Genomic DNA, 13,266 nt, shown 5'->3' on the forward strand with positions numbered 1-13,266 from the left:
GCTCCCACGAGATGAAGTGAAGCTAGGAGCTCGGCTTCCTTCAGAGCTAGGAGCTCGGCTTCCTTCATGTGTGTACGGAGGGCACGCATGCCTTGGTTCACATGGAAGCCAGAGGACAACTCTGGAGTTTATTATCTCCTTCACCTTTACATTAGTTATAATGATAAATCAAGTCACTGGGTTGGCATGGCAAGTGTCTTCATCCACTCAGACACCCTACTGACCCATGATAGTTTCATCATGCACCCCTAGCTAGCTTCAAACTCACAGAGATCTGGCCTCTGTCTGCCTCTGCCTTCCTAGTGCTGGGATTAAAGCCCTGCAATAATACCATGCCCAACACTTTTAAACAGTGTCCATCTCCTTAATAGAAAGAGGCCCTTTGAAAGCAGACCTGCATAGGGCTGTCACTCAAGACGTTTGCTAATGGGTTCTCCTGCCTCCACCATGTTGTTGGCCACCCTGAACTGGTTGTGTGGTGTCTGTAAACATGTTTGTCCCTGGAGAAGTGAAGTGTCTAGCCACGATCCCATTGTCGGCAGAAACCAAGTGATTTTAAAGTTTTGTTTTGGAAAGTTGACTCCCTCCACACACATATACACCCCCACACACACACATACACATGGACCCAACTCACCTGCATACAAAGGTTTGGGGTGTCCATCAGTAGCAGGTGGTGTCCTCTGCTGGCCAGCCTCAGGCAGTGCCCTAAGTCCATGCCCTGTGCCTGGCTCTGTGGCTCCAGCTTCTGTTTGAACAGAGTCGACTGAGACTGAACCCACTGCGTCCTAAGGAGGCACCGAAGCCTCTGCCAGCATTGGGTGATATCAGCTTGTTGGACATAAGCCTGGGCTGCTAACTGCATCCAGACCCCTGGGACCCTGGAGAAAAAGGAGCCCTATCAGAGCCAGGATTCGAGGGTCTGCCAAAGGCAAATGCTCAGCCCGGCCCCTCCCGTCCCTATTCTGGATAATCCACTAAATATGCATGGCAAGTGCCAGAAGGGGGAAAATATCACACATCAGGGACAACCATCCTGTCCCCATTCAAGGGACAGAAAGGGCAGTCCTAACACCTACATTCCATTCCCTCCCCTGGCAAATGCCAGGGCACTGCCCACTTCTGTTGAGTGCATGCGCACATTTGCCCAGGCTAAAGGCGAGGTAGTTAAAGTTAGGAGCTTTTCCAAGGATGGGTCACACTAGAAAGTGACAGGATTGGGATCCACTCCAAAGACCAGAATATCTCTGTCCTCCTGACAGCCAGACCCTCAGACAGGCACCACTCAGCCTGCTCCCCATTACCAAAGTCCAAGTTCAAAACCCAAGCTGGAAGCATGGTGTGAGGTTGCACCTGGCCTCGGGCACTCACCGGGTTGTCAGCTGCTGGGCAGTATGAGCCTGGGGGACCTGGCCTAGGCAGGACTGGTACAGCCACAGGATCCAGCTCGGGGCCACCTGGGCTGAGGCCAAGACGAGCTCTCTTTCCCGCCTGCTGCAGGGCCTCATGCCACACCACAAAAGCCTGTTAGGCCCGGGTCCCCCACAGCTGCCTGACAACTCCACTGTGCTTCTCCAGCCCAGGACAAAGGCCATCCATACCCTGGTGTTGTGCCAGGGTCCCTGCTCTACAGGTCTCCTGCAAGCTATGGAGTATGTCCCCAGGTCTCTCCTCGGGCTGCCCTGGAAGTCTTCATGCTGCTCCTGGGCCACTCCTATGTGCCTCACACGGTCACACTAGGCCTGGAAATAGCTGCAGGGAGTGGGGAGTGGGGAGCGGGGTGTCGGTTCTCAGTTGGGTTTCGTGTTTATTCAAAATGATACCTGCAGACATGCCTGTGGTCTCAGCACTGAAGCAGGGGGTTGGGGGGGTTCTGAGGCTAGCCTAGGCATGAAGACTTTGCAAGGCTAGGAATCTAACTAAATTGGTAAAGTGCTTTCCTAACATGTGCAAAGCCTGGGGTCCAATCCTTAGCACCAAGCAAGCTAGGCATGGTGGCTTATGCCCATAAGCCCAGCACACCCTATACAGAGGCAGGAAGATCAAGATTCAAAGCTATCCTTGGCTAACCACAGGGAGCTGGAGGCCAGCCCGAGCGATATGATTCCACCCTCTTCTGGACGCTTTTGGAGGATTGAGGGTCTGAGCCTCCTCACAGCTAGCAGGAGCATTTACCTCTGTGCCCTTCACTGGCCTGTTGAAGTCAGAGGACTGGCCTGGTCAGGAGGTGAACGGTGAGGCTTATTACCAACCCCCAAAGGGACGAGAGGCTACTGAGCACCGCCTCTGCCTCAGTCCAACCTTCTCTTCAGTTCTCTACCTCGCCTGAGTCCCAGGCCTCGCGCCAGAATCCCCAGAGCCTTCTGTGCCCTGGGCTCCTGCTTTCCCAGGTGGTAAGGGAAGACCCCTCCTACTGTACAAGCCCTACCTCTGAAGACATCTCACCTACAGCCTGCTGCCAGGCCCCGGACACAACCTTCTGAAGAACCTGGGGGTGAACTTGCCCCCACCTCTGGGACTGTGCACAGAGAAACTGCTGCCCTGGGGCCACTGGGGACTCCCCAGCCCCTTCCCTTGTGCCCTGCTCAGCCAGCCCTCTGTCTGCCCTATATTCCATCTGCCTGGCTAAAATGCTTTCGGTCACCAGGTACTGTATTTAGGAAGTTGAGGCTCTGTTTATTTTGTTTTCTTTTTCTTGGTGCTGGGCACTGAACCCAGAATGTTGCCCATGCTAAACCCACACTCCCCAGCAAATGCCATTCCCAGATTTTTGTTGAAGATTTTGACAATGTTTTTAGGCACTGGAAGAATTCAGAGTTTTAAAAGTCTCGAGGCTGGGTATATAGTTCTGTTTCCATGCTTTGTCTCCTGTGTATAAAGCCCTGCGTTCGATCTCCAGTACTGCACAATCCAGGCATGGTGTCACGGGACTATAATCCTAGCACTTGAAAGATGGGTGTAGGAGGATCGAGAGTTCAAAGTAACCCTGAGTCAGCTACACAGCAAACTGGGGGTGAGTCTTGGCCACAAGAGACCTTGTCTTTAAACAAACAATAATAAAATAAACTTTAAATCTAGGTCTGCGGGGCTGGTGAGATGGCTCTGCAGTAGAGCCTGTCTTACTTTTCTAGAGGCCTGGGTTCCATTTCCAGCACCTGCATCAAGTGGCTCACAACTGCATCTGCCTCTAACCCCAGCTTCAGGGATCTGATGCCAGCGGTCTCTGAGGGCACTAGCAGGCATGTGGCCTACATTCACACAAATACACAGATGCATTCATGATTAAAAAGAAAATAAGCCTGGCAGGGATGGCTTTAATGCCAGCACTTGAGAGGCAGAGGCAAGCAGATTTCTGAGTTCCAGTCCAGCCTGGTCTACAGAGTGAGTTCCAGGACAGCCAGGGCTACACAGAGAAACCCTGTCTCGAAAAACCAAAAAAGAAAAAGAACAAAAGAAAGAAAGAAAGAAAGAGAGAGAGAGAGAGAGAGAGAGAGAGGAAGAGAGAGAGAAAGAAAGAAAGGAAGGAAGGAAGGAAGAGAGAGAAGGAAGGAAGGAGGGAGGGAAGGAGGGAGAGACAGACAGAGAAAGAGAGTAAGAGAGAGAGAGAGAGAGAGAGAGAGAGAGAGAGAGAGAAGAAAAGTCTCTTTTTAAAAATTTAGATTTCTTTTAAAACCAGAAGATTTGACGTTCATTCCTGATAGACAAGTATTGAGCTGGAGAAGCCCCCAGTGGGCAGGACACGGCTGTCTGAAACAGTCTGCCTAACTGTTCATTGCTGCAACAGGTGGGCGTACAGGACACTGAAAGTGGCTGCCAATGAGCCAGCAAGATGATTCAGTAAGTACAGGATTAGGTTCTAAAGAGATAGGAGCTTTGGGCCGGAAACCCTGGATGAGTGGGTTCTGCAGAGATGCCCCGTGGTGAGACTTACCAGCACCCCACAAGGGAACATAAGAAGTAGGTGCCTGGCCCCCACAGAGCTTTCCAATGTAGCTCCAGCCCTGGATGACCCCTCACTGGCAGCCCGATGGGAGAGAAAGAAGCTGAGGGGGTGAGGGTCCTAAGCTGTTGGACTCCCTCTTGCTCTGTGAGATGCTAAAAGTCTGTGGTTTAAAAGTATAAGCTGGCATCCTGAGTTGAATACCCTGGACTCATGTATGTGATAGGGAGAACTGACTTCCACCAGGAGCTGAGGCACACACACAACCCACTAATTAACTAAGTAATTAAAACTAATGGTGCTGGGAGTGTGGCTCTGTGGGAGACTGGAGCGCTGGATTCTATCCCCAGAACCGAAGCTAATTAGTTACATAAAATGTCGGGCCCTATTTGTTGCTCAGGAAGGGGTGGGACCCTCCTGGAGATGTGACTACAACTTGGCTGGGGTCAAAGGGAGGACAAAGATAGAGATCTCCTTTGTTCGGAGCTAGGATTCTGGGAAGCTAGAGGGGATTCGTGAGGCTGCTTGCTCAGCAAGCCTACCTCTGCTACCCTCACTGAGAGCACCAGGACTCTGTCTTCCTGGACCTTAGAGCTTAGACCCAACAACACATGGAGGCCAGGCAAGGCAAAGGTGACGGAGAAGAGGGAGGGGCTGATATTCCGGCCCAGGGCTTGCTGTAGACTATCTGATAGCATCCCACGGGTGCTTAGTGAAGTGTGCACAGTCTCACTCCTGGTTTACAGATGGCCGGCTGAGCACAGGCTAAGAGTACTTAAGTGGCTTGTTCAGGATCCACGCAGCACAAGATGAAAGAGCAGAGACCCAGTCCTAGGTGTATCCTCTGTGATCCAATCCTGGGCTCTGAGATGGCTCTGGAACAGTGTCACTAAGGGACCCTGGCCTTCTTCTCCTCTCCCAGATGTCCCCACCCAGTCCTTGGCTCCCTCTGTCAGCAGGAGAGCCGGTGGCTCAGGGCCACTCACACCAGTCCCTGGCCTTGCTCCTGGACTCTCCTGCACTGTTCACCACTGCACTAGCCGCTGCCTCCACAGACCCATCACAGCCCCACAGGTCCAATTCCAGGCCCAGTGAGCAGCTAGCTCTCCCCTTGAGCTGCAGTCCAGCAGCTCCAGCGGAGGAAGACACTGGGGAGGAAGGGGAATAGCCACTCTGAGCACAGCCCTTAGGCCAGCCTCACCTCTTCCTCCCTCCCCTCAGTAACAGGGATGGCCTAGGTGGCTCTCTTCCCAGCTCTGATGAACAGATTAGAAGGGTCTGGGGCCTTTCTAAAGGACACAATGACAGGTGACAGGACTACAAAAGGGCCCTCAACCTCCGATGCCCAGTGCTCAGCCATCAGGGTTGGTGCTGTAACTGTGTAATTGATCTCATTTTACAGATAGGAAAGCAGAGGCACAGAGAAGTTAGGTAACTTGTCCTAAATCACACAGCCAGAGGCATAAGACAAAGGGATGTAGGCAGTCCCCTCTCAAGTCCCGCCCTGTGAGAGCTTCTGGAGAGAAATGGACTGACGCTATAGAGTGCCTTGCCCAACTCACACCCCTCACAGCAGGAGAGTGCATGAGATTCGGGGCGGGGGGTGGGGGGGAGAGCATGCTGACTGGTCTGTGAGCAGGGAGCCCCCTGAACATGCACACTCCACGGGGCTGCTGATGGGAAGGCCAAGGATGGGTCAGAGGAGCCGTCAGGAAGCAATGATCCCACTACACAATGGACAGTGGGGCTCCCCCTTCCTGGGGAGGGGTTCCTACTGCCTCTGGAGGGTACACCAGTACAACCTCGCTGCATCCAGAGTCTGCCGGAGCTGCACCTGCCAGGGAAGAAGGCACAGCCCCTGTTCTGCCACCTGGCTGCTCTCAGAAAGGTCTCCAGGAGGGTGGGGGCCCTAGGCAGCTGGGGAGGAGGGATGAATCCTGGGTCTCCTCATCTCCACCCCACTCCAGCCCCTCACCTTCTCCAGTGCCCCTCCTGATGTTCTGCAGCCCAGCCAGGCCTCCCATCTTGGGCTGCTGCCCCATGCCTCCAGGGCTAACATGGTCTTCATGTCACTTGAGGGAGGGTCTGAACCCCAGACCCTCAAGTGCCACTGACTCAGGATGTGCTGCAGAACCCGCTTCTGCATGCATGAAGGAGCTGGAGGGGACAGGGAGGGAGGCGGGTGAGTCCCTGGGACTCCTAGCACCCATGACTGGGACAGGCCTGCTGTGAGAGAACTCAGCTGGCAGACTGTAGCCAGTGGAAACCAAGGGATCACTCGGAGCTTCAAGAAATAACGATGTCGGAGCTCAGTGGTGGACGCATGCTTAGGGGGATGAGTCTGAGGTCCTGATGCCCAGCCCCACAAAAGACACAAACATGCTACTCTAGTCATTGCCCAACCCACTGCCCTCTTGTGGGTTAAAACAAAAACAAAGCAAAGCAAAACAAAACACTTTTCCTGAAAACAATGCAAATCAAAGCAAAACAAACTGAAACCAGAAACAGTCAAAAAACACAAGCCAGGCAAGGTAGCTCATGATTCTACTTCCACCATTCAGGAAGCTGAAGCAGGAGGATTGCCAAGAGTGTGTAGTCATCCTGAACTATGTGCCACTATGCTTGCTAGAACAGAATTCTTTTTTTTTTTTTTTTGGTTTTTTTTTTTGGTTTTTTTCGAGACAGGGTTTCTCTGTATAGCTCTGGCTGTCCTGGAACTCCTGTAGACCAACCAGGCTGGCCTCGAACTCAGAAATCCGCCTGCCTCTGCCTCCCAAGTGATGGGATTAAAGGCGTGCACCACCACCGCCTGGCTTAGAATTTCCATTCTTAAGTAGGAAACTGCTGGCTTATTCTCCAAGACAGCCTAGGTGAGAAGCTGACCTCTTATGACCCCAGCCTCCCCAGAGCTAACTATCAGCCTGGTCTCAGAGTCCTTGCCCAGGCAGCTGGGGGCAGTGGCCCAGGAGCTTTCTGCTTGGCCACTGTGAGACAGGGTCCCATGGTGCCACCTCCCAGAGCCTGATATCTGCTGGGCCACACAATGTATCAAGTCAGGGCTCCTGTCAAGGCCATGGGAAGGCTGGGATTGTTGACCAGGCTCTAAAGGACACGGGTCATGCACTGGGCTGACCTTGGGTCATCGGCTTCCAGACGCTTACACAGCTCGCTGGTGCTGGGAGAATTGGGTCCTCCAGAGCAGCAGGGTCTGGTACAGGGCCACCTTTTGGCAGATTTCCCACGGGGAACACTGAGCTGGCCCCTTGGAGAGCTGTTGGGCCTGGGCTACTGTCTCCAGGCACTGGGCCATGGCAGTTCCTGGGACCAAGCCGTTGAGAACCTCATTCCCTGGGAAGAAGGCAGGAAGTGGTTAGAGCTCCTGTTCACAAATGTATAGCTGCAGTCTCAGGCCTCCTGGGCCTCCCCACCATGGCACTGCCTTCCTGTGTCCTCCACATGCTCCCCATAAGGTTGCCTTCAGACCCCACGTTCCCCAGCTGAGGAAGGGACTGTATGTGTCCTACCTCACACTAGAGGCTTTCTGAGCAGAGAGCCACACGCTTTCTGAGCAGAATGTGTGATGGCCCAGTGCTAAGCCAGCAAAGTCCCCCGCCCAGAACAGCTTACATGGAGACAGGGATGTGGCCCGGCCAAGGTTTGCTCCCTCTGGGAACTCCTCCCAGACCTCTAGTACTGGCAATTTTCCTCCCACCCCCAAAGGCCCAGCTCAGCAAAGTCCTCTCCCACTATAGCATTTTTTTCTGAGTTCCACTGGGCTAATGGGGGCTCTGGTTGGAGAGAAGGGATCCCCTGTGTTTCCCACAGGCTCACCTGCCTTCTGCCAGTAGAGGGCCAATTGAGTCACTTTTGTGACAACGGAGGCCTGGAGCCACTTCATCTCCATCCACTGCCTCAGGCAAATCCTTAAGGTCCTCACTCTTCGGTGGGCCAGATGTCTTCTGTGCTGGGCCCCTCTTTGCACGAACCATTGCCAGGCCCTAAAGCACCTACAGTGTGGAGGAAAACCGCCCTTGGCAGCAGCCAGCCACGTGCTCCTGACACGCACACACTTCAGGAGCCTCGGCCTTCGCCTTTCTGAGCCTCCGTTTCTCATCTATAAGGTGGAAGGCTGTGAGAGACTGTGGCTCAGGCCACAAATGTCATCCCCGAGTATCTGGAGGACCCAGCATGCTCCTGCCTGGCCTCCCACACCCACCCTTGCTCCACTCATCCTGCTGGTTCTGACTCACTGACCACTGGCACGTTTCCTTCATCCTGAGTCCAATCGTCTTACATACCTGCTCAGCCTCCTGGGGTGTCTCATTCTACTCCTAAAAGCTCAGCTCCTCCCCATGGCCCCCCAGGCTACGTGGGACCTGACCCCAAACACCTTTTCCAGTCGTCTCAGAACATTTCCAGGCCCCTCAAAATGCTCATTATTGATGCTTTTCTCCTTAATGTATTTGGTCTTCCTACATTGCCTAAGATGGCCTTGAATTCCTGAACTCAAGCAATCCCCCTGCCTCCACCTTCTGAGCAGTTGGGACTATGAGCTTTTACTAATACACTGGCTCCTGGAGTCATTATGCTCCTGCTGAGGCCTTTGCACACCCTGTTCCCTTTGTGTGGTACCCAGGTCCCTTCATCCCCCAACAAGTTACTATTCATCCCTCATGTCATTCATCCTGTCTAGGTCATTAGGTCACTTCCAGTGTTAAACGCTCTTGCTGGGGGCAGGGGATCAACATGAGAGTATGAAATCTAAAAAAAAAAAAAAAAAAAAGCCTACAGATGTATAGTAGCTGGAAAGATGGCTCAGTGGTTAAGAACGCTGGCTGATCTTGTAGAGGACCCAGGTTCCATTATGAAGACTCACATCTGTAGGCACACAAACCACCTATAACTCCAGTTCCAGGGGATCCACTGCCTTCTTCTGGACTCTGTGGGAACCTCATGTATGTGGTGTGAATACAACCATTAAAGTACACATACACAAATAAAAATAAGTATAAAACATAAATAATAAAACAAACACTATCAGCCGGGTGGACACGCCTTTAATCCCAGCACTTGGGAGGCAGAGGCAGGTGGATTTCTGAGTTCGAGGCCAGCCTGGTCTACAGAGTGAGTTCCAGGACAGCCAGGGCTACACAGAGAAACCCTGTCTCAAAAAACAAACAAACAAACAAACACTATCAAGGCTGGTAACTCAACAGCTTACCACGTGGTTAGGCGGGGCCCCGACTGTCCTTTTTTTTATAATTATAAATGGTGTCATGACTGGTATTTTTTTTTGACCAACTCTTTGTCCTCATCCTGGCTCTAGGTGGAAGAAGCTGGTAGGCAGGGGCAGGGGCAGGGCAGAGGGCAGGGGGAGGACAGGCCCCCAGCTGCCTAAGGCCACATTGCCCAGTTTTGGTGTCCAAGCTTACCTGCATCTCCAGGTAAGATCTGTGGCTGCTTTTGTCTCCAAGGAAAGGCTCCCCCTAGAAGCAAGGAATGTTGGCGCAGCCTGGGTATGAGGTCGCTCCGGGTTCTGCTGCAAAGCCACACGTCTCCACTGGGTCAAAAGACAAGGGGCAAAAGGATGCTGGCTGAAGCTTGGGATGAGGCTCCCAAGAGAGCAATAGGGAGAGGCAAGTGGGAGTCACAATCCTTTACCAAAGCTCTGGCCTGAGTCATGAGGCTACCCCATGTCCTGGGAATGGATGAATGAAGCAGAGCTTTCCTTTGGAGCCAAACCTTCCACCCTTCCTTACTCAGTACCCAAAGAGGAAGAACACCCACACATCCTCTCAGCCCAAGCTAGCAAATAACAACAACAACAACAAAAACCCTAGCAGATGATTATGAGCTGCAACCTGCAGCAGGCGCCCCCTTTCAGTAAAGTGATCTCCTCTCAGACATACCACCCACAAACCACAAGCTGGAGAACCCAGACCTCTCGGAAGCTCCGGGCTACCAGGGCCTTTGCTTGTTGCCTGCCCCCAAGCTGCCTCCAATCGGGCCTCCTGGAGCCATAGGACCCAGCGCAGTTCTCTGAGGCACTTTCGAATCAGCTGCCTGTGTTTCGTGGCTGTGGCCTTAGCCACTGCCTGGCGCCTCTGTGACAAATGCCTCCAGACTCTGAAACTTTTGGACAGCAGCTTCCAGCTGGAGACAGAACAGGACTGATGGGGATGGGAGGGGGGAGGAACAATTCTCGGCTTCCCCAGGACACCATTCTACTGACTCTTCCAGTAATCAGGAAGATGATGTCCTCTTCCATAGCAGAAGACCCAAAGAACCCTCTGGATACTTGGACTCCCAGAGAGCAGGGAACTCCCAGAGAGAGGATAATGTCCCCAGTGCATTGATGTTGACAGTTCCCAGTGATCCAAACCCACGAGCATACAAGTTCTGGGTCCATAGTTCCTGGGCCCTGGAGGCCCCTGATTTCCCATGAGGGACAGTTCTATCCTCCTGAAATCCTGCCAAGGCTCTGCCATCAGATGCCTAACTTCATCGAGTCCCTGTGATACAGGCAGATGGGTCAGAAGCTAACGTAGTCCCAACTCCACCCCCACTCCCACACAGCAGGGACTTACCAAGCTGCCTGGGAGTCCAGGGTCACAATGCTTTGAGCCTCGTTCTACAGAACAAAAGACACAAAAAGAAAAGACATGACAGTTCTCAAACTAAAGAGTAGGAGTGATAACTTCAGCCCAGCCCATCTTCCGAGAGTGCCCTGCCCCCCAGCCTCCAGAGGCCTCTTACCTGCAAAGTGCTCTAAGCTGTATTTGATGGGCAGGAGGCCATCCTGTCCCCATCCCTGCCTGCTTTTTCCTGTGGGGCCTTCTCTCTTCCTGCCTGCCTAGGCAGGACATGGAAGACGGCTGTAGATTCAAGTCTGGTCTCTTTGCTCTGGGTCTTGTGTGTGACAGTGAAGTGCCCTCTGTGCCTCTTGTTACATAGAAGGCCTGGCGGATCCCTCTCTCTTGCACCAAGGTGCTGGGTAGGAAGAACCTCCTGGTCTGAGTCAGAGAAATCCCCAGCCAGTGTTCCCGGAGTGGCCTCGTGTGACAGGGGCTTGTATATAGGGGACTCAGAGACTCTAGCTCGGACCCCCAGAGTCTCCAGGAAGCTCATACTCTCCCTAGAGTGGCTGGGCCAACGGTGGGCAGGAGTTGACTGGCTACCACAGTTGCGGGCTCCTCTCTGGCTAAGGCCTGGGTGCTCCCAGCATGTCTGGCTCTCTAAACGGGTTGCCTCGGGTTCTAGGTGTTGGATGGAGTCCAGCGGCCAGTGGGCAGTACTGCAGGAGGAAGGGGATGAGGCCTGAGACTGACTGTGGGCAGAGACAGACAGGTCCTCCAAGGTGAGGGGCTCCCCCGCAAGCCTGGGTGCCCAGCTCCCTGAACTACACCAGGGCCTGGGGCCAGGCCATGTGCACCCATCAGGAGGTGCCAAGCACACAGAGAGCCTCAAGTCTAAGCAGAGGGTGTCTGCGACCTGGAGTGTCTGCTTCTGGTGGGAGGATGGGCCAGCCGGTGGCAGGCCGCTGTTCTGTAGATGGGGGCTGGTCCCTCGGAAGCACAGGTTACTCTGTTGTACAAAGGGCTCTTGAGTCCTCCCCTGGGACCTCCCTGCTGGCAGCTGTAGGTTAGTCTGCTGCCACAGCCCTGTGTCACCTAGTCGGCCAGCTGTGTCCTTCAGGGCCAGGGCCAGGTGGGAATGTGGGCGAGCCAGGTTACTCTGGACTTGGCAGTGCTTCTGGCATCGCGCTGGGCCTTGGGAGTATGTGATGACCTGGCACACGGGCATCCTCTGTCCTCCTCCACTACCCAGGCTGATGTCCAGGCTTCTCCAGGGTCTCTTCAGTTCTGGAAGGAACAGCGACAGCCACACCCTGGGGTGAGAACCAGGTGATGCCTTCTCAGGTAAGACAGGCCTCAGGTGTCCAGGCCTCGGAGCTGGGGAATGGCGGGGGGCCCCTGGTGGGAGGAGTCAGGACTTCAGCTCTACAGGCCTGAGGGGGGGGCCACAGTGCAGACCCCAGGGCCTTGGAGCCCTGTTCCAGGCATAAGAATCAGGATCTGAATTTGTTCTTGGGCTCTCTGTACCCTTGCTAGACCAGCTCTGTAGCCTTTTTTTTTTCTTTAATTTTATGTGCATTGGTTTTTTGCTTACGTTGATATCTGTATGAATGTGTCAGGGCCCCTGGAACTGGAGTTACAAGACAGTTGTGAGCTGCCTTGTGGCTGCTGGAAATTTGAACCAGCATGCTCTGGAAAAACAGCCAGTGCTCTTAAGTTCCGGGCCCTCTCTGCAGTCCCTCTGAAGCCTTCCTGTAGGCTACTTCCTGTAGGCTACTCGCAGATGCTCATCCTCCAGGGACTTACATTCCTAAGGCCTATTGTACAGGAACTCCACCCTTCAGAGGCGGGTGCCCTCCCAAGACCCTTCCCTTTGGGACCCCTCCCTCCTGAGGTCCCATGTTTCCTTCCTTCTCAAGAGCTTCCCCCTGGGGTGGGTGATGCTATAGTAATCCGGCCGACTTAAGGAAGCAAAGCTCTAGAGCCACCAAGGTGCTAGGAGGGTGACTGGACAGGACCTGCTGCCACAGCCTTACATGGCTCAGTGAGCTTCTTACATGGCCTCAGGACAGCCGCAGTCTTTGGGGGCACATTTTCCTTATATCTTGGTTCCATGGGTTTGGGGACAGCTGTGCATTCAGTTGGATGGGCTGGGTTGAGGTGTAGCTCAGGGTAAAGCACTGACCTGTATATGTGAGGCCCTGGGTTAGATTCTCAGCATAGGAACAGGGAAAGGGTACTCTCTGTGGAGAGAGAACAAGATGCCTTAGCCCCGGGGCCTTGTTCCCTCTCATACCCTTGGGCCACATCCTCAGCTATTCTGGGCATGGTCCCTCTCTGCATATGTCTCTTGGGGTCTCTGCTACTCATGAAAGTTCACCTGCTACTGCCTTCCAAGTACTTGGATTAAAGTCATGCACCACCATGCCCATGTAAGGACGCCAGATCCCCAGAAACTGGAGTTACAGATGGTTATGAGCCATCATGTCGGAGCTGGGAAGTTATCTCTCCAGTCTCTCTTCTGTTTTGAGAGTTTTTAAATGTACACCAGGCTGTCCCCAAACTCACTATGTACAGCCAAGGATGATACCAAACTCCCCTTCCCAAGTTCTAGGATTACAGGTTGTGCCGCCACATATACTTTCTGCAGTGCTGGAGTTCAAATCCAGTGTTTTCTTTGTGCTAGGCAAGCACAGTACAAACTGAGTTCTCTGGGTACTAACCTTTCCCTCCCCCCTTTAAAAAAGAAAA

General features: G+C 53.4%; 1 protein-coding gene across 1 annotated transcript; it reads right to left on the reverse strand.

The window, feature by feature from the left end:
- Window positions 1-228: 228 nt before the first annotated feature.
- On the reverse strand, window positions 229-12,843 carry CUNH1orf167 (chromosome unknown C1orf167 homolog). Its single transcript, XM_031377046.1, has 8 exons — window positions 12,812-12,843; window positions 11,432-11,828; window positions 10,697-10,708; window positions 10,528-10,571; window positions 9,373-9,426; window positions 7,772-7,947; window positions 7,102-7,288; window positions 229-881 (listed from the first exon to the last, which is right to left on the reverse strand). The coding sequence occupies exons 1-8, from the start codon at window positions 12,841-12,843 to the stop codon at window positions 518-520; spliced, it is 1,266 nt and encodes a 421-aa protein (XP_031232906.1). The 3' UTR covers window positions 229-517.
- Between the last annotated feature and the right edge of the window lie 423 nt (window positions 12,844-13,266).

The sequence above is a fragment of the Mastomys coucha genome, unplaced genomic scaffold (assembly GCF_008632895.1).
Source record: "Mastomys coucha isolate ucsf_1 unplaced genomic scaffold, UCSF_Mcou_1 pScaffold18, whole genome shotgun sequence".
Lineage (NCBI taxonomy): Eukaryota > Metazoa > Chordata > Mammalia > Rodentia > Muridae > Mastomys > Mastomys coucha.

Coding starts and splice junctions, on each gene's coding strand:
- CUNH1orf167 (XM_031377046.1), bottom strand. CDS start 12,843: ATGCCCAGAATAGCTGAGGATGTGGCCCAAGG. Junction 7,948..9,372: donor GATCTTACCTGGAGATGCAG/GTAAGCTTGGAC, acceptor TCCACACTGTAG/GTGCTTTAGGGCCTGGCAAT. Junction 7,289..7,771: donor CCTCTACTGGCAGAAGGCAG/GTGAGCCTGTGG, acceptor CCTTCTTCCCAG/GGAATGAGGTTCTCAACGGC.